At 39.2% G+C, this 25,043-nt stretch overlaps 1 protein-coding gene and 1 long non-coding RNA gene across 5 annotated transcripts in view; one reads left to right on the forward strand and one right to left on the reverse strand.

Moving 5' to 3' along the window:
* Positions 1 to 1,702: 1,702 nt before the first annotated feature.
* On the reverse strand, positions 1,703 to 11,157 carry LOC309641256. The gene is made up of 2 exons (XR_014252585.1): positions 6,039 to 11,157; positions 1,703 to 5,316 (listed from the first exon to the last, which is right to left on the reverse strand). It is a non-coding gene; the product is annotated as an uncharacterized lncRNA (long non-coding RNA).
* Positions 11,158 to 19,781: 8,624 nt separating this feature from the next.
* The window catches only part of RERG (RAS like estrogen regulated growth inhibitor), a 105,933-nt gene continuing 100,671 nt past the window's right edge, over positions 19,782 to 25,043 (forward strand). Inside the window, exons 1-2 of one of the 4 annotated variants that reach the window (XM_082421962.1) lie at positions 19,782 to 19,987; positions 23,662 to 23,825. In XM_082421962.1, the coding sequence (XP_082278088.1) occupies positions 23,765 to 23,825 (61 nt within the window). In that variant the 5' untranslated portion in view covers positions 19,782 to 19,987; positions 23,662 to 23,764. The remainder of the gene's footprint in view (positions 19,988 to 23,661; positions 23,826 to 25,043) is intronic. The other 3 variants (XM_082421960.1, XM_082421963.1, XM_082421961.1) reach the window with 3 other exon arrangements.

The raw sequence follows: 25,043 nt of genomic DNA on the forward strand, positions 1-25,043 counted from the left end.
GGCACACATTTCAGTGCAAGAAATGCCATGTTTCTTCTATTGCTGAAATTAATTTAAATTCAACTCTAAACTCCTATGCCACCAATCTCTCTTGCTAAACTCTGAGTAACCCTCCAGGGTTGTGCAAAGGTCCTGGGGTTTTATGCAAAGCAAATATTTGAGAAGGTACTTTCCATATGGGATCCACACTGGTCCCTGCTCAGATGCCCCTTGTTCACAAGTCCTCATGGTCCTTTGAAGTCCAGCCGTGGTATTCCTTCATAGACTGAGGCACAGGGTCTTTGCTGGTGCTGAAACTCAAGTGCCTAGAGCCCCAGGGCATGGCCCGAAAGCATCCTCTTCCCACCCTGGGGAGATGCCGGAGTCTTTCTTCCCACTCTCACCCTCACTCTCTCCCTGCAAAGATACTTCTTCTCCCTTCCACATTCTGGAAGCATAAAATAATGTCTTTAATGAGCCTAGGCTTTTATAAAGCACAAGATCGATTGGCCTTGTAACAGTTTCTACCATCCACCAGTTCAAGGATAAACTCCCAGCTTGGGGGAGGGAGAAGGTAAACTGCCACAACTGCAAAGTAGAGAAAGGAAGGACGTTGTCAGTCCAGTACATTAGCTGTTCCAGAAATGCCTGGTGAGAGTATGAGATGAAAAGGATATCCCGTAGGTCAGTGCGTGGGTCTCTAAGGCAATAATATTTGACTCAAAGTCTGTATTTTTGTTAATCTGTTCACAACAACCTTCACCATAGCTCGCTTTTAAGTGTCTTTGTTTTTTAAGGTTGTGGGGTGTGGGGAGAAGAAGCAAAGGAAGGATGCCAGGGAGATGGGAAGTGAGCGGAGGGGAAGGGATGGGAAGGGTGCCGAGAGTCTCTGTGTTCAGTTCCTTGCTGGTGAAGTCCCAGAATGCTGCTACAGCAGTGAGATCAGAAAGCCAGCTTGCATTTCTCCCTTCGGCGATGCGTTTTCAGGTGATAAGTGGTAATGAGCAAGGGGGGAGTGGAGAAAATGGAAAACGTTGTAAAATTGGAGGATGAGGAGATAAAGAATGTTTGAACCTCTTTAAAACTTTCGAAAAAAATTGCTGTGAGCTGTCTCTCTCCACAGCCTTCCTCTCCTTCCTTGAACCTCTCTTCCTCCTTCGCTTTCACACACACACATGCACGCACGCACACACACATGCACGCTCACACACACATGCACGTGTGTGCACACACACATGCATGCTCTCACACACATGCATGCGCAGACACACATTCATGCACACACGCACACACACAGGCTCGCACACACACATGAACGCCCACACACACATGTGCACGCACACACACAGGCTCGCACACACACATGAACGCCCACACACACATGTGCACGCACATACGCACATTCACAGACACACATGCACGCACACACATGCACGCTCACACACACATGCTCAGACACACACACATGCACGCCCACACACACATGCATGTGCAGACACACATATGCACACGCGTGCACACACACACATGCATGCGCACACACAGTCTCTTTGCAAGTCTCCTCTATGTTGCATTGCTGTCCTGCCTTTATCTTCCCTGATTTCTAGAATCTTTGAACTGTATTAAGCATTCATAGTTTACGGTAATATATTTCTATACACTAAACTGACTATTAAAATTTTTTAAAATTTCTTAACTCATAAAACTCCAAATACATTCTTTGTTTTCTTTTTTTTCTTTTTAAAATTTTTATTGGAGTATAGTTGATTTACAGTGTTGTGTTTGTTTCAGGTGTACAGCAAAGTGAATCAGTTATACATATACACATATCCACTCTTTTTTAGATTCTTTTCCCATTTAGGCCATTACAGAGCATTGAGTAGAGTTCCCTGGGCTATACAGTATGTCCTTATTTGTTATCTATTTCCTATATAGTAGTGCATATGTGTCAATCCTAATCTCCCAGTTTATCCCCCCGACCCCTTGGTCATTCTCTATTTTCTATGCTTTCGTTTTAACTAAATCTTTAACCAAGTGGATGGGAAACCCAAATATAAGGACAAAAATGTTTCTGGATTTTGGTTTATTATCTTGTAGACAAATACATTGGCATATTTTCTCCATGTGGAAAAGAAAACTAATCCCATACTAACATTGATAAGAAGCCAAATGTGATTGAGGGAAAGGCAATCCTTCAGTTGATCCTTAACAAAGTATTTTCTTATTGGTATGTATTGAATGAACCACTACAATCAAATTGAGATAGACCCAACCAATTTTAATTTGTCTATCTTTCTTTTTAATTAGAAGGAGAGTTTCCAAGTGATTGCACTCAGAAAAATGGGTAACACCACAATTATGTAAACATTTTATTCCTTGTTTCTCTTAGTATTTGCTTTTCCTAATGCAAACTAGCTCACTAATCTTCCTGGAGCTTAAAGAAAGAAGTCTTATATAACCTGTGAAATGCTGGACTTGAAAAGGTACGAATGCAGTTTTATGATAAACTATAAAAGAATTTAGGCACAAGTCACTAGAGCATAAAAATTTATTGAAGATCATGATCTGTTGAGGGACACAAGAACATTTTTATTTAGGAACCATGATATATGTTCATTTTAGTTTAAATAGCATTTCAAGCAACTCAATTGAAGAAAGCTGTGGTGGTTGGCAGTAAGGTGATGAGGAAATTGGCCAAGTAGGTGGGGAAAAGAGTAGGTGCATATAGCTGGATGGGGTGGGAAAGAGAACATCAGTGGGAGGAAGAGTAAATCATCAGCTAAGAGAATCAAAGTTGTGAAGTTGCGTGTTTGTGTACTTATTTTGTCCTCTCCCACTTTATATAAGGAATTTCAGTCAGTTTACAGAGAATATATAATACATACTAGTGCAGTAACTCAAACCATTTGTGGTAAAGAGCTAGCTTTCTTTTCTCTTCTTTCGTTCCTTCCTTCCTGCCTTCACTCCTCCCTCTCCTCCTTTCTTTCCTTTCTTTCTTTCTTCCTTCTTTCTTTCTCTCTCTCTCTTTTTCTTTCTTTCTTTTTTTCCCATAGACTGCTACTGTTGCAAAAAAGAATGAATCACTAGGAAAATGAAATATAAAGAAAACACCCAAACTGGTCTATTTTTTTTTCAGTGAGATGAGTTCACTGATCACATGTTTGAATGTTATGTCAATGGCAAATTGCTCTCAATTCTCAATTCTGTACTTATTCTGTCATGGACCATGCTTTAGTAGCACTGTACTATTCAAACATAAATGAAAACAAACGTGAACAAAGCAAACAAACAATCACCCACAGCATCCAGAAAGCCACATGTTAGAATAGGAAGCACTCCTGGTAAGTTTGCTGTTGAGCTTGGTCCTTGGCTATGTTTGCATTTAGATAAATCCCTCTGGTTTATGTGTAATAGTAGGAGTCACTATTTTCTGGTTTGTAGGTGATAGAAACCCAACTAAACAGGCTCCAGTTGGAAATGTATTCGTTTACGTGGATCATAGGAAGAACAGAGTTAGAACTGATTTCAGAGATTCTTAGAACCTGGCAATGTGGTTATTACGTAACCTCCATTTTCTTTTTCTCTTCCTTCCTAAATCAGCCTCAGAGTTTGCTGGGGGAGGAGGAGTAGGTATGAGGGGAGCCTGACGGTTAGGACTTGGTTCTATGGGCTCTTCACCAGTGTTTGCCCAGCTCTGTGCTACTAATTAAGGGTATAAAGAATCAGAGGGAAATGGAAGTTGAGAGCCTCCACCCACCCCCGCCATGGGTTCCCAGCTTCTGAGATGTGAGGAACTTACATCTCATATCTCCCTGCAGGAGTGGGAGAGGTTTTAGAGAAAGGATGTAGGCTTGTTCGTGTGGAACAAGAGGGTACACTGGGGGCTGCTGTGGCAGGGCAATGGAAGACGTGGCTGGATGTTACAAAGGACTAATGATGCCCAGGAGATCCCCTGCAGGTCACAGACAATGAGATGGAAAGGCAGTTACCAGGCAAACAAGGAGGCAGGGGAGGCCTTGCAAAGCTGGTCACAAAGGAGAGCACTGTACCACCCTAGTCTCTTCTCCCGACCCCAGGTCCAGGGAGGGAGTCAAGAAGAGCAAAGTCTCTCTGCTCAGAGCCACGTGAACTGCCAGGGCCCTGCTGGCTGGTGGGGTGGGCAGAACAGCCGAATTACAGATGAGGTTAAAGTCTTCAGATAAACAGGGCTGAGTCTGAGAAGCTGAATGAAACCAACTGATCCAAAGTGACTGAAAACTTAGAGAATCAAGCTGAGATATTGCCCAGGAAGATACTACTTAGTGGGAAACAGTATCTCAGCAAATACTGGGAGTTGAGGCACCTTAATAAAATGGTTACATAATTAATCACAGTGGCTGCTATGTTGAAAGATTGAGAAAAGCAACCCTAGATGTAGAGAGACCCTTAGGGGACCATTTTAGTGTGGTCTGGGTGAAAGATGATTGTGCCCCGTACAAGAGTTATAACAATAGTTATAGGTAGATGAGGATGGATTTGTTATGTATATTGCAGTCAGAATCAACAGGACTTGCTAAAATAGAAGAAGGGCATGGTGGGAGGAGAGAGGGATTTCTCCTTGGTTTTCTGGCTTAGGAAACTGGGTCGATGATGAAGCCTCGTAAGGAGGTGGAAAAGCCTGGAGGAAGAATCAGATCAGCTTTGAGAGGGAGCTGCAATCAACTTTTGGATCTGCTAAGCTAAAGATGCTTACAAAGCAACCAAATGTAGATGTCAAATGTTCAGCTAGGTATTTAATTCTAGAGCTCAGAGATCTTCACCTGTGGACGTAACATAAACCTGCAACCATTCCTTGAAAGTACCTGCACCCAGCAGATTGAAAGTAGACAGCAGCTTTATACTTTCTCAACTTGTCTTTTTAACTCCTTTCTGTTGAATGGTTCTTTCCTTCCACCAGAATGGGGAAGTCTCAGGGTTTCTCAGACCAGTATCAGGCAAAATACAAATCCATTATCGTTTTCAAACTAAGTTCCAGATACTTTCTATTTGAAATTTCTGTGCTCCACCAGCTGTCCTCCGTTTGGACTCTGAGTCCCACAGTGGGGCGTGCCCTTAACTCTTCCAGTAGCATAGGATGGTTCTGGGTCTCTGCAGGATTTCAAGGGGTTGGTGGGATAGAGGAGAAATAACTGGTATAATTGAAATGTGGCATCGGTGCCTTCTGGGTGGGGTGAAAGTGAACAGCTGGTACACTCCAAGCCAATGCATGCAGAAGTCACCTCACTCCTGGCAGGAAGTCCTCTTGAGAAACAGGAAGTCACCTGTTTCAAGACAGCTCATGAAGTTCACCTTTGACACCTGGAAAACATACATCTTTTGTCTAAGTCTGTCAACTTGCAACTCACCCGACTCCCACCTTCTTTCCTCCATTTATGGAGCTCTTGTTCTTCAAGGGAATCCAATACCAGTCATGTGTTTCAAAACCTGTGTGCTAAACTCTAAATGGTTCTACAGATGCTGACTTACAGACTTTAAGTGAGAAGGGAATACCTCCCACCCTCATGGCTGGTGGAGAACAAGGGAGAAATATACAACACACTGACAATTTACTCCAAAGAAAACTGTACTATTGGCTGCTGCATCCTCCAGTGGATTCCCTGCTTTCCTTTATAGATTCTGAAGGCAGCTGACAGTTTAATGCTGGTGGTGCTGGTTTCACAATCCCTCAGCGTGACCTTCCCACCTGGTTTAGCCTCTTCTCTAAGATCCTTGCACAGTATTTCATTGCTCTCAGCCTTTGCTCCAAACAAGGAAAATGTCATAGTTATTATAGTGTTATATAAATGTAGGCATCAACTGCACAGAGATGGAGATAGCATTTACACTATAGGACTGCCTGAGAAAATTTAGGAAGAGAGAGAGAAAATAGAGAGACCCATTTAAGGGCTCCAAGGAGCTTCAGTATCCAGAAGTAAGGTAGGGAGGAACTTGCAAAGGAGTTTGTGGGGAGGGCACAGAGATGAAGGGAAAGATAAATGTTTGGTAGCACAGCGTTTTGAAGAAAAAAGGCAAAGCCTTACCACAATATATCCTTCTCCACCAGAGATGAAGCTTCCTTTTGTTCCTGTTCTTTGACAGACATAATCCATTAGTCCATTAGTTCATGTTGGGACATACTGTAATTGATAATAAGATTAAAAGTGCTGGTGAACCAAAAACTTCATGAAACAACCCTTTAAATAGAAGTCAATTGTCTTTAGTTCATTTGATCAGTAATAAAATCTAACAAATGGAAAGCACCAGGGGGCACATTTCAGTTTTAAAGTTCTGTGGGACTAGGAGGAGAATTTAAATAAAAAAGCAAAATTGAAAATAAAAAAACAAAAACCAACCAGCTGAACAAAAAACTATTAGGAAAGCAGCCAGTATTCATTTTCATTCTCGCATATCTAACTACTAAACGTAATTGCTGGTTCTCTTATTTGGTTCACAAAGTTGACATTTGAGCGGAGACATCCATTTTTAGGCTGAAGTAGAATAAGCATATTGTATACTGACTGTTTTTACTGTCCAAATGCAATTAAAATGAATAATCTTAAAAATGTTTGTCTGGCATGAATGAATATACAAATGAATTAAAGAACGTATGCAATGGGTACCATACCCCAAACAGCATGAAAAATTTGAGATTGTATGAAAAGTCAAATTAATATTTCTCCATCTGCCTTCTAAGCAGGGCATCATGTTCTAGTTAAAGAATGTGGTATAACTTATCCTAATAGAGCCTAGGGTCTGAAAAGCTTTTAATTATAAATTTTGTTTTGACTTTGTGGTTCAAAGTATTTAACTTCTAGTGGAGACAGTTATTGTATATATAATTTTAAATGAAGATTTAAATGTTAGGATTAAGGATTAATCTCCACATTTGTTTAGTTGCATTCTCTCCCTTAAAAAAAAAAGGCTCAAAAGTAAGACAAAAGGGCTTGAACAATATTTTATCCATCACTGGTACAATATTATTGTCTGTGAAGTCATTTTGGACTGAAAGATAATTTTTAGCATTTTCTAAACTCTAGTAAACAACTTTAAACTTTGGAATCTAGAAATTTCAACAAATGCATCAATTCTCTTTTAGTGAGCCGTGGTAATTAGGTCTTTGCCAAGTAGAAAAGGGACTTTCTGGCAAAAAGATATACTTTCTTGATCATATAAAGTAGTAATTATTTCCATTCAAGGCTATTTTTAAGTTGTTTGTACCCGCTTTCATGTTTGTGAAAATCAGCTTTGGCTGAGGTAAAGCTTGACTTAACTAGATAGTTGGCATAAAAACCACTAACGATTTGCTCCAATAAACATGAACAGAAAAAAGTGATTTTTGTTGCCTTTAAAATCCTTAATCGTAGGAATTCACTTTTGAAATCTTATTACCCTTTGTCCACAAATCACTCACTTGCCAATTGTACATCTTGGTTCATTTCTGCAGATCTTCTACATGTGTGCTGCACTGGGCCAGTCATCCAGAAAGTCTAGCTAGACATTCAGTCTCAGGGGAGTTGATCAAGACACAAGTGGTAAATGTGATGCGGGTTCGGTTGGTGCTCAGTCAACTTGGATGGTTCAATTGCCAGGAAATGGGGAAGTGGAACCACGTCAGAGCTGTTTATTGGCCATGGGACCAGGGGCAATGCCCCAAAGGTTGCCAGGAATCACTACAGTTTCAAGTCAAAGGGAGTCAGGAGTGGTATATACTTGTAGGTTCCCACACCAGCCAAAAGAGTGTGGGTGGAAGGTTAGTACTAAAGAGTTCTCTCCATCCTGGAGATAGGGCAGCAATTCTCAAAGGGTTGTGTTCTCTTCTGATACTTTTTGTAGTTTAACTTAAATTTAAAATTTTTCATAGGTAATTACATACACGTAATAAAATATTCAAAAAGTATAAATGGTATATAATGGAAGGTAAGTACCTCTCCAAGCCTTCAGTTCCTTTCCTCAGAAGAAACCACTGTACCAGCGCCTTGTACATTTACCTTCCCTCTAGAGATAGTCTAGGTATGCATGAGGACACGTGCATGTGCATAAAGACAATTTAAAAATATACAAATTGTATCGTACTGGTTTGCTCCTTCTTTCCCATTTATCAACGTATCTTGTAGTTCATTCCTCATCAGTACATAAAGAGGCTGTTCCTTCATTCCTTTGAACGGGTTCTGCTGTCTTTTAATGCTGGTATTTGGGGCTGCCAACTTAACTTTATTCCATCTAACTCATTTCACTTAAAGAATCCTTGCCTTAAATTTAAATTAAAACGTGAACATTCAGCATCTAAGAAATACCTGGCATGGAGGAGGATCTTCCACTTTTATCTGTGTGACATTGAGGAAGGCACTCAGTTGTCTCATCTACATGAGAGGGATCCTATTTACCTGGCTGATGTGGCCAGGTTGGCTGGCTGTCTAGCGAATGCATGCTCTCTGTTTCAAAGTAGAGAAGAGGCTGTCAAGGTGGAGACTGCAGTTCTGGGCTCCCTTTATATCTAGTGTAACCACATAACTAAGTTTTGCCAATGAAAGATGAGAAATAGTAGTATGTGTCAATTCAAGGCCAAGGCAATTAAAACCAGAACTGTACACTAAATCATATAATTGGGGTAAAGATTAAATTCAATAAGATAATGGAAGTAAAGCATTAGGGCATAGTAGTGCTAAGTGACATCTTATTAATACTGTAATTTATATATAGCTCTCCATATGAATAACATATTTTTTTTCCTGTACCAAGTTTAATAAGGACTCAATACTCAGTCATGTGCTCCAAAGTCAAATGGACTTCGCAGAAGCATTAGGGAGCAATGAAGATTTTAATTGGGGAACTAAAAGAGCAAATTTACTTCCACAGCTCATAGGAAACAACTTAATAATAATCTCCATTAGATTTTTTCTCCAAGAGTGAGTCTTTAGCTACCAGCCAATAGGTGTCTTTCTTGATGTTTTCCCCATAAATCTCTAAATTATTTTCTATTGTCCCAACGAATTCAGATTCCACCCAAAATTTAAATGATCTCACTTAAAGAACTACTCAGGGCAGCTGACTCACCTTCCTTGTTTTTCATTAAGAAATAATTGACATATAACATCATATTCATTTCAGGTATACAACATAATGATTCAATAGTTTTATATATTATGAAATGATCACCATAATAAGTCTAATTCATATCCACCACCTCACATAGTTACACATTTTTTTCTTGCAATGAGAACATTTATGATCTATTCCCTTAGCAATTTTCAAGTATGCAATACAGTATTATTTAACTATAGTCACTATGCTATGTATTACATTCCCAGGACTTATTAATTTTTTAACTGGAAGTTTGTAGGTTTTGACCCCCTTTACCCGTTCTGCCCACTCTCCCCACCATCCTTAAAAGGCAATTTATCAACTATCCTCTGGTGCTCCACTTACCTTTTGAGAATCTTAGTTCTTCTCCAATCATATTATTAAAATGTTTATCCAACGAAAGTTAGTCTTTACCTAGAAGGGGATTTTTTTCTGCTGCGAAAAACAAGATTCACCTCTTCCCCTCCTAATTCATTGGAATTAGAAAAGGCTTTCTTAGTGATTCCTAGTTGTATTCAGGAGATGGACTCAGGAAATACTCTCCTCTCTCGGACTAGAATAGCCCCAGAGAAGTCTCTCAAGGGAAGTTTTGAGTTACTGAATTAAAGGCAGCATCCACCAGCCAGCTTACCTTCTGTGTCACAACTGTCCTTTTGAGATTGACTATGGGTTTTGCTTCTGACCCTGTCTTAACCATCCCTTGCTCTCTTCTACTGAATGTGGCTCCTGGATTCTGCCTCTGCAAATGCTGAAGTTGCTCCTAACAACATACCCCAACTCCCTTTCCTGCCTTTGTATTCTTGTTCATGTTCATCCTTCCAGGCTTCTGCACTGGAATTCAGGCTCAGAGCTTTCCCATTTCACTGATTTCAATCCTTGTCTCCTGAACACCACCAGCCCTCTTTATGTGTAGTTGATGAGTTGGTTCATTCAGAGAAGTTACCACCAAACTAATATTCAACGTATCTCATCTACTAGTAGGTCGTAGAACACAAAATGCAAGTGCAAATATACACACTATATGTGTGACTAACTAGGGTGCAATTGTGACAAAAATGCCTTGAAAGTGTTTCATAAGAATTAAAACTTGTTTAATATTCTCTTCCCCCCAACATGCTGTAAATTCTATAGGCAATGAACTGTGTCTGAATTATTCCCTGGAGTATCCTCACAATCTAGCACAGTTATGTGCTTGGTTATGTTAGAGCCTAAATAATGTTCATTAAATAAATAAATGATACAGATAACCTAGAAGTAAAAGACTAATGGTTCAAATATATATTTTACAAAATAAAATCCATATTCCATATTTAAGAAAATATAACCAAGTAGCATCCAATAATTACCAACTTTGTAAATGTGGACAAGATATGCTGGGTTTCCCTTTCTTTATCTCTAAAATGAAGCTAATGGTAGAGTGAAAGAAATTAGAACATCATAAAAGTGCTGTCTGTATATTGGAGATTATTGTTTTTACTCACATTGGCAATATGAGGTTGATAATCTAGTTGTTACAGTCTGAGGACAATCATTTGGAAGTCTATTGCATTATAATAAAAATAATGTGTCTTGGTGACAACTTTATAGGAGCTCATCTTGTAACTTGCTGGGCACAAGAGGCAAATCACTTATTTCCTCTTATTACTTTTGAAATGAGAATAATGCATACCTGCCTCCCAATTAAGTTGTGTATGTTCATTCAAGTGCTTATAATTTACCATGTATCAGCTCATCTACACTAATTTTTTTTTTTTGCCCATGGAGCAAGATAGCATCCATGGTTAAAAGAAAGTGGCAAGTACTTTAGCCTGATTGTTATCTGTATTTCAGATTTTGAGCCTGCTGTTTTATATCAAAATGTAGACACACACAACTGTCTAAAACCTTATGGAGTTTATCTAATTCAGAGATGAAAACGCAGAATTAAATAGTTCCATGTTCTGTCCTTGCCATTAACAAATCCTTGCTATTAACCCCACAGATAAACTATTCCCTGAACCAAAACTAACATAAGTATATTGTCACAACATATTAAAAGCAGCAAGCGATGGATTTTCTCCATATAGGGCAGGCCTGGGGATACTTAATAAATAGCTCTAAAACAAAAGTCACTTCACTATAAAGTGAAGGTTTAGATCAGTAATGGGCAATGTCTTCCAGGAAGGACCCAAGTCTCAAATTCTTCATTTCCCACCAAGGTTGCTAGAGAATTTTACATCCCCGCAAAGCTTCCCTCACCATAGCAGGGAAGGGACAGTGGAAAACCTCCCTCATCACAACCGTGAAAGCTTTTTGGAAGAGGAACACCCTAGTCTCCTAAGACTAAATGTCATTCCTTATGGAATGTTTCCAGGTAATGGTAAATGATGGAGGTCAAATTTTAAACGTGTTTCTTGAAAGGTGAAGATCTAGGAACATAGTTAAGTGACAGCTAGAGGTAGCAAGCCAGGCTGAGGTTCTGGACAGAGATGAGGAGGACCAGAATCCCTGACTCCGACACAGGCGAGAAGGATGTGCGCTCTAAACACTGTGTCTGCAGGGTACACGAGTCTCATCCTGTCTATACGTTTAATGATTATTTAATATGTGTGGGTATTTTCTTAAATAAGTCAACTCTATGCTGATAGTGTCTCCCCACTATAAAGGTATGCCTAGTGAAATATGCCACAGAGGGGAACCATCCTAAGTTTGGTATCCCAGCCTTTCTGCCATGGCGTGACTATAACAAGGCTTCTATGTGTTCAAGTAGCCCTGAGCTGTCCCACGGAAAGCTTGGGAATAAGAGAAATATATTCACTTTCTGGGAGTTAAACTAGGGACATGAATGGTGTGGGTATCTTACTGGAGGACACAGACTTGAGAGTCATCGTAGCTGAAAGCATGCTGGACTTGGCCAGCACGGGCACCTGGACATCTGGGGGGAAGTGGAAAAGAGGATGGAATTCCTAAATAAACAATTGACAAAGACACATATATATTTATTTAGTGCCAACCAGCCTTTGCCTCTGCTTATCTCCCAGTCCCGGATTCTTGCTTCTATATTTTGACTTTGAAAAAAACCTGCCTGTCTGCCCCTCTTTCATTGAACAACTCCCTAGACTTTCACATCCTCCTATTTCACCTTGGCTTGTCCTGCCTGGTCTATGTAACTCCAGTCCTTGAGAAGGCTCTCTGGCTGGGGCGACAGATCAGTTAATAGGAGGTAAACATTTTCATAGCGTTTGGTAAAATGCTGTAAGAATAGATTCATGCTCTAACGTAAGAGCTTCCTCTCAGGTATTCATCCCTCTTCTCTTCCACCAGCCAGAATCAGCACACTTGAAAACCTCTAAATATCAAATCTGCCCTCTTTTGCTGTGCATTCATCAGACTATACGATGTACAGCACCATGAATATTTTTAGATGCTTAAGATTTTTTTCAACCTAGTTTTGATAAAAGATCTGCTTACCTGATTTGCAGAATCTTAACTTGGGTCTATCTGAGGCATTTCTTTAACTTGAGTCTTTACAATGAGAACAAAAATGTATAATCAAAGAATGACTGTCTTATGTTATGAAATTAGGAATAATTACATCAATCTGCTTATATTGCCCGATAGTTGATGTTACTTCCCAATTCATTCCTTTTAGGGAACTAGTAAAAGACTAGGAGTAGGAGAACAAGCTCTCTCCTCCTTGATTCCAGATTTATTTTATTACATAATCCAGATTCTATTGATGGTCTTCTGCCAGTTTTAGGTTACTCTTGTTCCACTCTCAGATGTGACAATCACTTCTTTGTGTCAGAATTAAAGAATTCTCAGCTCTTGTATTAGTTAAAAGTTTACTTTAATTGCAGATCTTTAAGCTACTAAAATGTTAAAGAAATTGTTTTCTTCCAATGTTTTTGGTAAACACCTAGAAATAGCTTTTTCTTGGTTTGTATGTTTTGCCCGCCTCTGAAATTCTGAGCTCCATGTTATATTAAGAAGTAAATTGTAAATTTTGGTGCTTGCTCCAGCAATGCTATCTCCTGATATTACCTTCTGGCTAAAGGAAAGGAAGGACTAAAGGCAAACTGTGTGTGAAATACAGAAAAGGGTACTTTCAATAAGGTCACCTAAAGGGGGCTGTACTGGAGTCAGGCTTTTATAAAAGTGAGCCCCTTGTGCCATCAGCCCTCTGGTAGCACTAATATGCCTGGGACTGCCAGCAGCACAGGTCCTGTTCCCAGCCTCAGACATGAGTGACAGCATCTTTCAACTCACTTTCATGCCTTCCTGTCATCACTCTTCCTAAGCAAGCTGGCTGAAATATCATTCACCACCACAGGAGAAGAACGTATGAGGCATCTTGGCAGCGTTTATGTAAGAGATATAACTCTACAGATATAACTCTGTAGATGCCGACCATGTATCCTTTTTTGTACTGATGGTTTTGTTGCTGGGCCCATTTTCCTTGCACAGGCTTTTTCAACCATCTCAAGAACGCATGTATCAATATTAACTTTGTATTTTCATTATTTTTTTTAAAGAACAATATAATTTTTGGGTTCTAACAATTATAATACATATATCTTCATTATAAGATGAATTCAATAAAACCAACTAAAACATTATAAATAAACTTAATGTCCCCTTTATCTATGAACACCAACCCTAGATACCTCTCCAGAGGTAACTGTTTTCATTTGTCTGCTTTACAGCCTTCATATATTTACTATGAAGCCATGTGTGTATGTTTGTGTAACCACATAGAAATTATATAGGGTTTTATACATAAATTATATCAAATTTTATATACTCTATCCTGTTTTTGTGTTGGAAATGTTTTTATGTCAGTACATGTGGGAATACTACATTTTTAAAAGATGATGGATAGTATTTCTTACTTTAAAATGCATCCTTTAGATGGTTTTAAAATGTATTTTTAGATGGTTAAATATATTAAATAAATTATGTTCGGTACATAGTTCCTTAATACAACGACACAGTTGGAATCAATGAGGCGCATCCATAGGTAGTGACATGAAAAGATCTTTATGTTGAATGATGAAAAGAACAATTTGTAGATTATGATTCAATATGTGACTTTTAAAAATAAGTATGTTTTGGGGTATGTGTGTTCATGTGTGAATACAAAGAAAAAGATGAAAGGATATGATCTAAACTGTTAAAGTTGGTGGTTTTATGTAAGTTTTGGCTTTAGGTATTAGTGTTGGTGTGAGCTTTGATCTTTATTAATATCTTTTTTATGTATTTTATTAAAAATTTTGGAGACACTTAGCTAGGGACAGTTCACCAGATGAAATATTAAATCAGAAATTGATATGTATTTATTTTATGCTTAATTATCCACAGGTTATACATATACTTGATTATATTCTATTTATTTTGTTCAACAATAATGAAAATGAATTGAGTTCCATCTCGGTGCCAGGCACTGTGCTAAAAGCTGTGAATAAATGGTGTGTTATTTTTCAGCATCTACAATTTTCCCTGAGTTAGCTGCTTATGTGAATCAGTTGGTGGCTGTTATTAAACTTTAGAATTTCTAGTAGCTGGTAAAATATTCTTAAACTTTCACCTCCTACTCACCCACTTTTTCCTACCTCAGTATTTTCTCATTCCAGTCCATGGTCATACTATCAATTGGATTCATAAAATTACCATTTCATTTAAGAATAGTTTCTTCTTTCAACCCAATTTAGGACAGAACAGCTAGGAAAATGACCCTGAGTGCGTATGGTTTCTTAACCTTTTTTTAACCACAGGTCATATGTCTGATTACTTCATCCTGATTTGTGAGGTTTAAAAAAATGTTGCAGTTCGAATAGTTTTCATATATCATTAGGGCAAAGTTAGAAAGTGGAAAACCACGTGGACTTTCCTATGTAAATAAATTTAGCTTTGCATGTAGACTGTGTGGTAGGCTGATTCTTATTACGAATATGTTATGCAGGTCCCACAAATTGTCAGAAATTTGAAAATGTGTTTCTAATTTCCTGACAGTTTATTAGGTATAGCTCATCTGATGTCATCTGAGCAATATTAACTTCTAATAAAATCTTTACTATTCCATTTGAATTTATTAATTTCTTCAAGCCCAGCTTATTAACTATAGAGGTTACTAAGTTGCATTCTCTATGAACAGATAGTTTCTCTCTCTCTCTCCCTTTCTCCCTCTGTCTCTCTCACACACATAGACACACACACACACACATACACTACTGCCCAGTCCAAAATCAATATACCAAAAAGTAATAAGATTTCAATAAGAATTCCAATTCTACTAGAACAATTTAATCTCCAGTGAGCTGGAAAAAATAGTTTAAACAGAGATGGGCTCCTGAAAGTTACATTTAGTTCAGCGATTATGGTTCAAAAATCTGCTCAATAAGAAACTTGCTTTTATAGCCTCATATGGTCATTCACTGGCTTTCCCCTTTCCTAATAAAGGTCTCATTTTATTTATGTAATTACAACAACCCTTCCTACCATGGCAGGGAAAAGGATTCAGGGTGAAAATCCTCTGCAAAAGAGATACAAAATATTAGCCATAACTTACTTTTCTCCAAACATGCTCATTCTTAATATTCTTGTTGTTATGCTTAGAATAATACCAGCTGCAGAACTGAGAGTGGGAAAGAATGGAGGGAATCAACCTTGGCCAAGGCAGGGAAATCTCACTAAGAGAGACGGACTCAGCAGTACTGTAAAAATAGCGGAGCATAATGATCAAGAACATGGGCTTTTGGCTGACTTTCATACATGTAATGGTACAGAATGAAGATCAGTTGCAGAATCACTCTTTCCCTTTGATTAGTGTTTGCATGGCATATCTTTTTCCATGTTTTTTTTTCTCAGTCTACCTGTGTTTTTATATTTAAGGTCTGTTTAAAAAAAAACCACAGTCACATCATTTTAAAACAATCTGAGAAATTCTACCTTTTAATTGGAGTTTTTAATACATTTACATTTAATGTAATTACTGAGATAGAGTGCCTTAAGTAGATCTCATTTGTTGTCAATTTGTACCATCTACTTGTTCCTTTATTCCTCCTTTCCTGCCTTCTTTTGTATTAATGAAGTGTTTTACACTTCACAGAACCTGTGCCGTCAAAGTCAGGCATGAGTGAAATTACAGCTTGCCCTCCATCTCCTATTGCTGATGATCCTTCAGCTCTACCATCTCCCACCTCCTCTCCCTCCTCCAGTCAGTAACTCTTCTTGCCTGTTCACTCGATGCCAGCCCTTGTATGCCAGCTGTTGTACAGTACTACTGTACTTTTCAAAGTACTGTACTGTAAGATTAAAAATGTTTTCTTTATTTTTTGTGTTTTTTAGTTTTTTATGCATTATTTGTGTGAAAAGTATTATAAACCTATTACAGTACAGTACTACATAGCTGATTGTACTAGTTGGGTACCTAGGCTAACTTTGTTGGACTTACAAACAAATTGGACTGACAAAACTCACTCTTGGAACAGAATTTGTTCATATGTAGGGGACTTACTGTGTCCTGGAGAACATTACATGTGCATTTGAAAAGAATGGATATTCTGCTCTTTTTGGATGTAATGTCTTGTAGATATCTATTAAGTCCAACTGGTCTATTGTATCAGTTAAGACCACTATTGCCTTATTGATTTTCTGTCTGGATGACCTGTCCATTGCTGTAATTGAGGTGCTAAAGTCCCCTACTATTATTGTATTATTGTGAATTTTCCCCTTTATATCTTATCTGTTAGTATTTGCTTTATATATTTAGGTGCTCCCGTATTGGGTGTATATACATTAACGAGTGTGATATAGATTTTATCACACTTTAAAGCACTTTATTAGTTTTAGCGGCACTTTATTAGTGTTACAGAACAAATGCAAAATTGTAAATCTTGACAAAAATAATATAGAAGTAAAAGTATAAGAGAAGGGAAGGGGAAGTGAGAGGAATAATAAGAGACTAATTTCCTCCTTTTTAAATGGCAAGAATCAATTGACATTGACTAAAACAAATATATGGTTAAATATGAACCATATAAATATATAAATAACCATGTAAATTTAAATATAAACAAATATATGGTTAAACATAATGAATTCAGATCTGATTATTATGTAATTAATAATTTTAACTCAGATCTAATTATTGTATAATTAATAATTTCAATCTTTAGGATAAAATATCTTGTGAGGTGAGTTAACATCTAAAATTCAGCCATCTTTTAAGGTTCACTTTCATTTCTTTATCTTCTGCTTAATTTAGTGTATTTTTAAATTAAAAATACCATTTATTTATTTATTAAAAGAGTGTGATTGCACTTAGCATATCTACATGCCATTTAATATATCCACCCATTGATTCATTTATGTTCTACAACATCTTGAAGGTCTCTTATGGTAACACTGGTTATTTCTGGATAGTATGATTTTGGGGGTGATTTTCTACTTCTTTGTATTCTTTCAACTACTTGAATTATTTACAATGAACATGACTGGCAACTACACACACACACACACACACAATTCCAGTTTGTAATGTGTTTTGGGCTTACACTGATGATTCATCTACTAGTTTTGTGTTAGAAGTTAGCTCAGGCCTGAAGTCAGGCTAAGCGACCAGAGGAGGACAAGACCTCTCCCCAGGGCTATTCCTGCCCAGCAAGCAATTATTGTGGATCCTTAAGTGCAAAATATCCTCTGTCCTTCTTTCTGATCCATGAAGCAGTCAGCATAAGGGAGACTGGCTCTTTTTTTTTTTTTTTTTTTTTTGCCACTTTTGAGACAAAGGAAACACTCCCATAGAATATAGGCTACATACTGAAGATATCACACAATGGGTGTCAGGCTCCAATGTAGCTATTTCACCTCTCTGGGTATAGCGCGTCAAGAGCTACAGGTGTGCCTGCAAGTGCTTCCTTAATTGAGAGAGCAATGCTGGCCTATATGTGCTAAGTAGGAGGATGGAGACAACTTGCCTAAGTTCTGTAGACAAGTTCCCAAAGAGCTATTACAAAAGGAGCCTGGCTTGACCCTCTTCAAAAACTCCAATTAGGTAAGAGTGGCAAAGTAGGAATTCAACTTAAGTCTCTGTAAGAAGGAAATATAGGTACAGATATAGACAGATACAGATCTTTTTATTAACTCCTTCCATGGGTAACACGTGAGACCTGAACACCTCAGTGCCACAAAATTCCATGTAATTGGATTTCTATAAAATTCCATATAATTTACCTGGACCATTCTTTCCACATCGCAGGCTTTAAAATCTTCCTGCATGCCAAGACACTGCAATCTCTCTCTCTCAGACCTCTTTCCTGAACTTCAGACTCAAATGTTCATCTACTTACTAGCTATTCTGTCCCAAATTCAGCAGGTACAAATAAATCCAACATACACTGTCCCAACTTGTTCTTTCTCTTCATTCACTCAACAACTGTTTTTTGAACACCCACTATGTGCCAGGCATGATTGTAGAGCCTGGAAATACAGAGATGCATATGCTATATTCCTACATTCAGGAAGTTCACATTTTCATGGAGAAGACTGAGAAATAAAAACAAATACAATGCAAAGGCGATGATAGATCACAGGTAGCTGAGACATAGAATCGGGTCATCTAAAGCAGGTCGTGTGTTTGGGGGGGCAGGAGACAGATTAGTGATCAGGAAAGTCACAGAGGAAACAGTGTTTGAGCTTTCTCCAAGAATTTGCAGGACTACTCCTGCACAACGAGGCAATTCTTACCTCTGCTGCTCCGGTCAGCGTGGCCCACATCTCGCGTCTGCAGTGGCTTTCCAGGTCAGCCGGCCCTGGAAACTGCCTCCCTGGCTACAACTCTTCCATCAAGGACACGCTGAAGACGGTTCACTTAGCCCTGGGTCCCTGTCCGCTCTATGCGGTGGTTTTCTGGAGGCCACCTGGTATCTTGCTAAGAACACCTAGGTTTCAAAGGAAAAAAATAACGTAGGTGTTTCCTGCTCCTTTAATCAAAAGTTTCTTAGTCTTTGGGAAATGATTTCACCTCTCTGAAACTCACCTCCTCGTCTCTGAAAGGCTAATAATTTTAAATACTAGTGCTTACCTCAAGGGAAGGTATAAAACACCAAATGAGATGAGCGATGCGAAAGGCACAGCACGAATATTAATCATCTTTGTTAGGTTTTGAGGATGATGGACGTTGGCTTCAAACGTTATAATGCGGATCTTGTAAGGACAGTGTGAAGCTTTTGGAACTTTCTCAAATATACAGATATGAATTTCAGTTGAATTCACTATTTTTGTCTCTTCCAGCATCTCAGTTTCCAATCCGGTCTGGATTTCATTCCAGCCATTTACTAGCCTTGGACAAGTTATTCTAAGTTTCCTCTCGGGTATCATGGGGATAATTAAACGCGTCTCTAAGGGACGTTGTGAGGATGGTTTGAAGTATGGAATAGAAAACATCACCTAGTAATGCTTTCACACGCAAGGTTTTGACCAAGGAAAGAGGTCCTTCTGTGGGAACCTAGAGACCGGGAACTGAGCAGGGGCAAAGGGAACCCTGTCTCCGGTGCAGCGCGAAGGCGGATATTCGGATGCTCGCACTCACCAGCCGGGGGCGGCCTCGCGGGAAGAGCCGGGCGCTGGCCCCGGTAGGGGGCGCCCGAGCGCCGCACTGCAGCATCCTGGCGGCCTCTCCGGGCTGAGCTCGCGTCCTGCCGCAGTCCCTCGGCCGCTAGTCGGAGCGAGTGGCGGCGAGGAGATCCCGGCCGCTCCGCCAGCACTTGCCGCAGCTGCCGCCGCTCCCACCCGCGGTCGCAGCCCAGCAGCTGGGAAACGCCCCCCCGCAGACTGGGCTGCGCAGCGTGGGAGGGTTCGCGGTCCCGGAGGAACGATTCCGAACTTGCAAAGGGACCGCGGCTCTCCCGGGCCTGGAGAGTATGAACAGGTGAGTGTCACGCACGTGCCCAGGTGGCTCTTTCGGGATTGCTTCCTGCAGACCCTTTCGAGCCCCTGAACGCTCGGCCTCTGGGGCGGTCCTCCTGGTCACTGGGTCCTCCCAGGCGGGGGTTGTGGGTCACCGAGAGGGAGATGTGAGCGCCGGCGCCCAGAGCTTGACAGCGCCCTCCGTCCCAGCTGAGACCGAGAATGCCCTTTTGACTTAGGCTGCATTTGCTCCCTAGGTCGAGAACAAGTGACCTGCAGTCCACGATGGGCTTGTTTGTTTATCATTCCAGGATACCTGTTGCTTTCCGAGCAACGGTATAGCCAGGGGTGTCGTACAATCATCCTCATCCCTGTGCCTGCTGCGTTGTGATAAGATAAGGGAGAATTTCTGACAATGAGACCAGGAAAACTTGATTTCAGAGCTAGAGAAGGAGCAGCCCAAAGAGAATCTCATTCCCACGATCAGACTAGATTCTTTGCTTCCCTAAACACCTGCACTTTATTTTGATGAGACCATAAATATAGAAGTTACAAAACTATTACCATATAAAGATGCTTGCTTTTTTTTTTTTCCAAAAGGAAATAGAAAGCATGGACCTTGATAAGTGTAATAGTCTTGGGACTGATTTACTATGGATAAATCATTATTTTTAAATAAATATGAAAATCAGGTTATTAGTGAAGTAAATGTCATAGGCCTATTGAATTGTAAGCTCCTTGAAGGTGGCCATTTAGCATAAATGTGGGATGAATCAATGCATGCATTAATGTAACACAGAATTTGGAGTCTCTTTTTTCTTTTCTTCTTCTTTCTAAGCTTTCTATTGGTACCTTTATGTTTAGGAAAAACCTTTAATCTCTTAAATACCTAAGTGTGATTTTAGCTTTAGGAGTGATTAGAACTGAGAAGTTTTTGTCCTAATAAAGCACTGTCCACGTAAAAAGTGAATGGCAGCTTCAAGACCCAGCCAGAATATTTCTGCACAACACATGAAAAAAAATGTTTTCTTCGATCCGTGTTATGGAAGGTCTTGGATCATGAATTATTTTAAACATCAGAGACTTGGCAACAGGTCCCTTATTAAAACAATTTACACATTTATCTTTGTTTTCTATCTTTATCAAATGTAACTTTTCACATTTTCATGTGAGAAAATGTTGAAGGATATATGTCAGTTTTGTGTCTTCCTTTAAGGGATTTTTCTAAACATAACCTAAGATTTACAATAACTAGCTGCATCTTTATTAGGTTATGTATGAAAAATTTAACCTACGCAATTTTTCTTTCTTATGTGAAATTCCTATGCCTCTGAGGCCATTTGGGAGTTACTGAAAAATTTAACTTAACAAATGTTTTGGGGTTTTTTTTTTAAACCACATTTGATGGCTACTTTCTTGAGGCGTAAATCAGATAGTAAATTATTTGGATTTTTATGTGCATGGGAATGAACAGTTCTGTATGAAATAACAAATTGTTGTTTATACAAGCTCCAGACACTTGCATGTTCTATGTTTCAAAGAAATGCTTGCCATTCTTATTCGGAATTTAGTTAATACATCTTGATAGATTATGCTTCTGTGATGAACCACTGAGCCTTAAGCATAGAGGGCTTTTCTTTTTTTTTTCCTTTTTGATTTTCAAAATTTTTTTGATTGTATCTTTTTCTTTTTTTAACATCTTTATTGGAGTATAATTGCTTTACAATGGTGTGTTAGTTTCCGCTTTATAGCAAAGTGAATCAGCTATACATATACATATATCCCCATATCCCCTCCCTCTTGCCTCTCCCTCCCTCCCACCCTCCCTATCCCACCCCTCTAGGTGGTCACAAAGCACAGAGCTGATCTCCCTGTGCTATGCGGCTGCTTCCCACTAGCTATCTATTTTACATTTGGTAGTGTATGTATGTCAATGCCACTCTCTCACTTCGTCCCAGCTTACCCGAGGCCTTTTCGTAATGAATGCATATAAAATGACAAATAATGAAATTCTTTTTATCTTTAGCCAAAAGTGTGGGACTGGACAAATTACAGATGTAAAAGCTTCTGGTTTTTGTACTATTAATGATCACTAGGGAGTTTGTTCATTATTGGGATGAAGTAAACAACAGCCAGTGTTATTGTTGACCTTTCTGTCCTTCGGAGGAAGCTCTGGCACTGTGGAAATCAGCAAATACAAAATTTGTGAGGTACAGGTCCATAGTTTAGATGCGTAATGAAGGAGACGATTACACGTTAACGTCTTTGTAGAAACACTTTTTCAGAAGGACTTTTACTTTTTTCTTTCTCTGGAAAAGCTCTTTTTGAAAATTTGTAGATGCCAAAACTCTGGCAGGAACAGTTCATGTGTTTAGATAACAGACTTGAAAGTGAAGTCTTGTATTTAGGTTGAAAACATCGATAGCAGAAGTTCAGAATAGGGGAGCCTGCAATTCACGTGAAAAATGGGAGCCTTAATATGAGTGTGCTGAAATATAACACAGTGCCAGATGAAGAAGAGGTCGCATGAAACTTTTGCTGGGTCATTTGTCAGGTCATATCTCAAGGGGCGAATGCAGAGGATGCCACATTTTTAGAGTGATTAAAATGGCAAATACCAGAGACGAGAGCTGCACATGGTCAAGAGGGAAGGTGAGGGTCAAAAAAACATAAACAAGAACAGATGTCCCATGAAGAACCAGGGAAGATGCTTGGGTCTCATTTTCCTAGAAAGTAGACATCTAGAATGGGGCAAAGGTTCCTAATAGCTGCTTGGCTACTTGAAGGGCTCTGAGTGAAAGAAAAGAGAAAGTTGATATAATGCTCCTCCTCACCCCATACCTGGAAGTGATAAATTAGACCCAGGATGGTTGTTAGATGGTTGTCTGATCAAAAAGGAAGGCTGGATGGATTTTTCTGTTGACTCCAAGGCTTTTTCCAATTTTACATTTCCATGGTACCAAGGACCTAGGTGTCCTTCCTAAAGCACCCAACTATACAAAATGTGCTTACATTGTATATAATGTCATTTCCCAAGTGTCAGGACAGTACCATAAACTAATTTACTTGAGGTTGTCATAGAAAAGGAATCAGAAGTCAGCACATGGCATTTATCTTTTGTGTACCAGGGCATTGTGCCCAGAAAAATATAATCTAGATGTTATATATCAATTTTGGAACATGGGTATCTGTCACATGACTCAACCATGTGATCTAGTGTGAACGGAGATAAAATTTAAACCTTGGAATGCAAATTCAATCATATTACAATGGGATACACTAATATGAATGTGTATTATTTAGCCCAAAGGGAAATAAGAGTTCCAAATGTGACTCTCCCCATGTGTGTATGTATATTGGATGTTTACAGACATATGGTAAATACATGTATTCACAGGCAAGTATTTGTTATCAATTACTGACAAAAAACTTTCTTTGAGGAAGTACTTTTGAAAATGCTATCTTGTGTAAAAATGCATTTTTTAGAACCAAACAGATCTACATGCAAGTCCTGGATCTATCACTCTTTAGTTGAATGGTTTACAGTATATTGCTAGGACCCTCTCGCAGGATTGTGGTGAAGATCAACAGGGAAGATGTTGATCGAGTGAATGGTGCTGGCACATAGGAGATGCTTTAATAATATGAGTTTCTTTCTCCAGTCAGTTATGAATTCCCAAATCTCTTTTGTTGAAGGATTGCTGCTTTACAATGATATGGTGAAACCAAGGGCTGGAACCAAAAAGATCTTCTCAGCTCTTTAGTTTGAACCACAGTGAATTGTCTACCAGCAGCCGGCATGGCTAAAAGTTCAGAGGTCAAACTGGCAATATTTGGGAGAGCAGGCGTGGGCAAGTCAGGTAAGATTTTTGTGGTGGTTGTTTGTGTGTGTGTGTGTCTCTCTCTCTCCTGTTCTCCTGTGTTGCTCTTTTAGATGAAGCCTCTTTCTCTTTATCTAAAATTTTCATTTTGCATAACCAGGTTTTATGTCCTCTTTTGCTTCTTTATGGTAAAGAAGCTCTGCTGGTAATACACAAGGCAATGGATACATCACAGGTCTTGGTATTCTGAGGAAGGATGTTCAACTTCCAAAGAAATCAGATTGTAGAAATTAAAAAATACATTTGCTCTTTTTTTCTCTATATGAGATCTTGAGGGGCCAATGTAATATCTCATCAATCTTGATATTTTCAGCAACTGGCTCAATGTCAAGCATGTGTTGGGTGCTGAATAAATGCTTGCCGAGGGAATATATCTTTACAAGAAACAGAATGGTATTATCACCCAACACGTCTAAAATTGGGGAGGACTGGTGAAAACTGGGGCGTGTGTGACCTCAAGTAAGACAGCTATTGTCAGAACCTCTGGGGTGAATTTAAATGATCCAGTTGTGGCTCACGTTGGTAATTCAGAGGCTTTTGTATTTCACACCTCAGTAAAGGTTTGCAGACCTTTAAGATGAAGGGTGAAATGGTAGAAGTGAAAATGTATCTAATCCAATTTGAGAAATGGATCTCAGATTTTATAATTAAATGTTAAGTACATGTTGCTGAAATATCAGGGCAACGTGGTTTTTCCGATAACGTTGCTTTGATCTCTCACTGGAGGAAAGACCCATAATTGACTTTGCCCATTGAGCTCTTGGTTCTCAGGAAAGGACTCCAACAGACACCTAGTAGGTGTGTGTTTGTAGAGGGAAACCCATTCGGATCATCCAGTACAACAAGTCATCCACATAATCTTAAACAAACACGCATGAGCAGCTTTAAATTCTGTGACCAACCTCTCTTTCCAAACCGGCTCTCTGGTATAATTTCAGCAGTAAATCTTCCCTATTCTAAGTTCTAAGTCTTTCTCTCTCTCTCTTTTTTCTTTTTATTTTCTCAAGAGGGCTCTTTTCTGCCATCACCCTTTTCTCCTGCTTGCCACTTGCTCTGGCCTCTGGCAGAAACCAAGCAAAAAAAAATAGATAGTTGACAAGGCTAAGAAACTGCCAGCCTTCAGGAGATCGAAGATCGTTAAACTCCTCCCTATTAATCTCCTCAGTGTTTCCTGATGGCATGAGAACAAACAATTTC

This window comes from Balaenoptera physalus (genome assembly GCF_965194825.1).
Source record: "Balaenoptera physalus genome assembly, chromosome: 13".
NCBI lineage: Eukaryota > Metazoa > Chordata > Mammalia > Artiodactyla > Balaenopteridae > Balaenoptera > Balaenoptera physalus.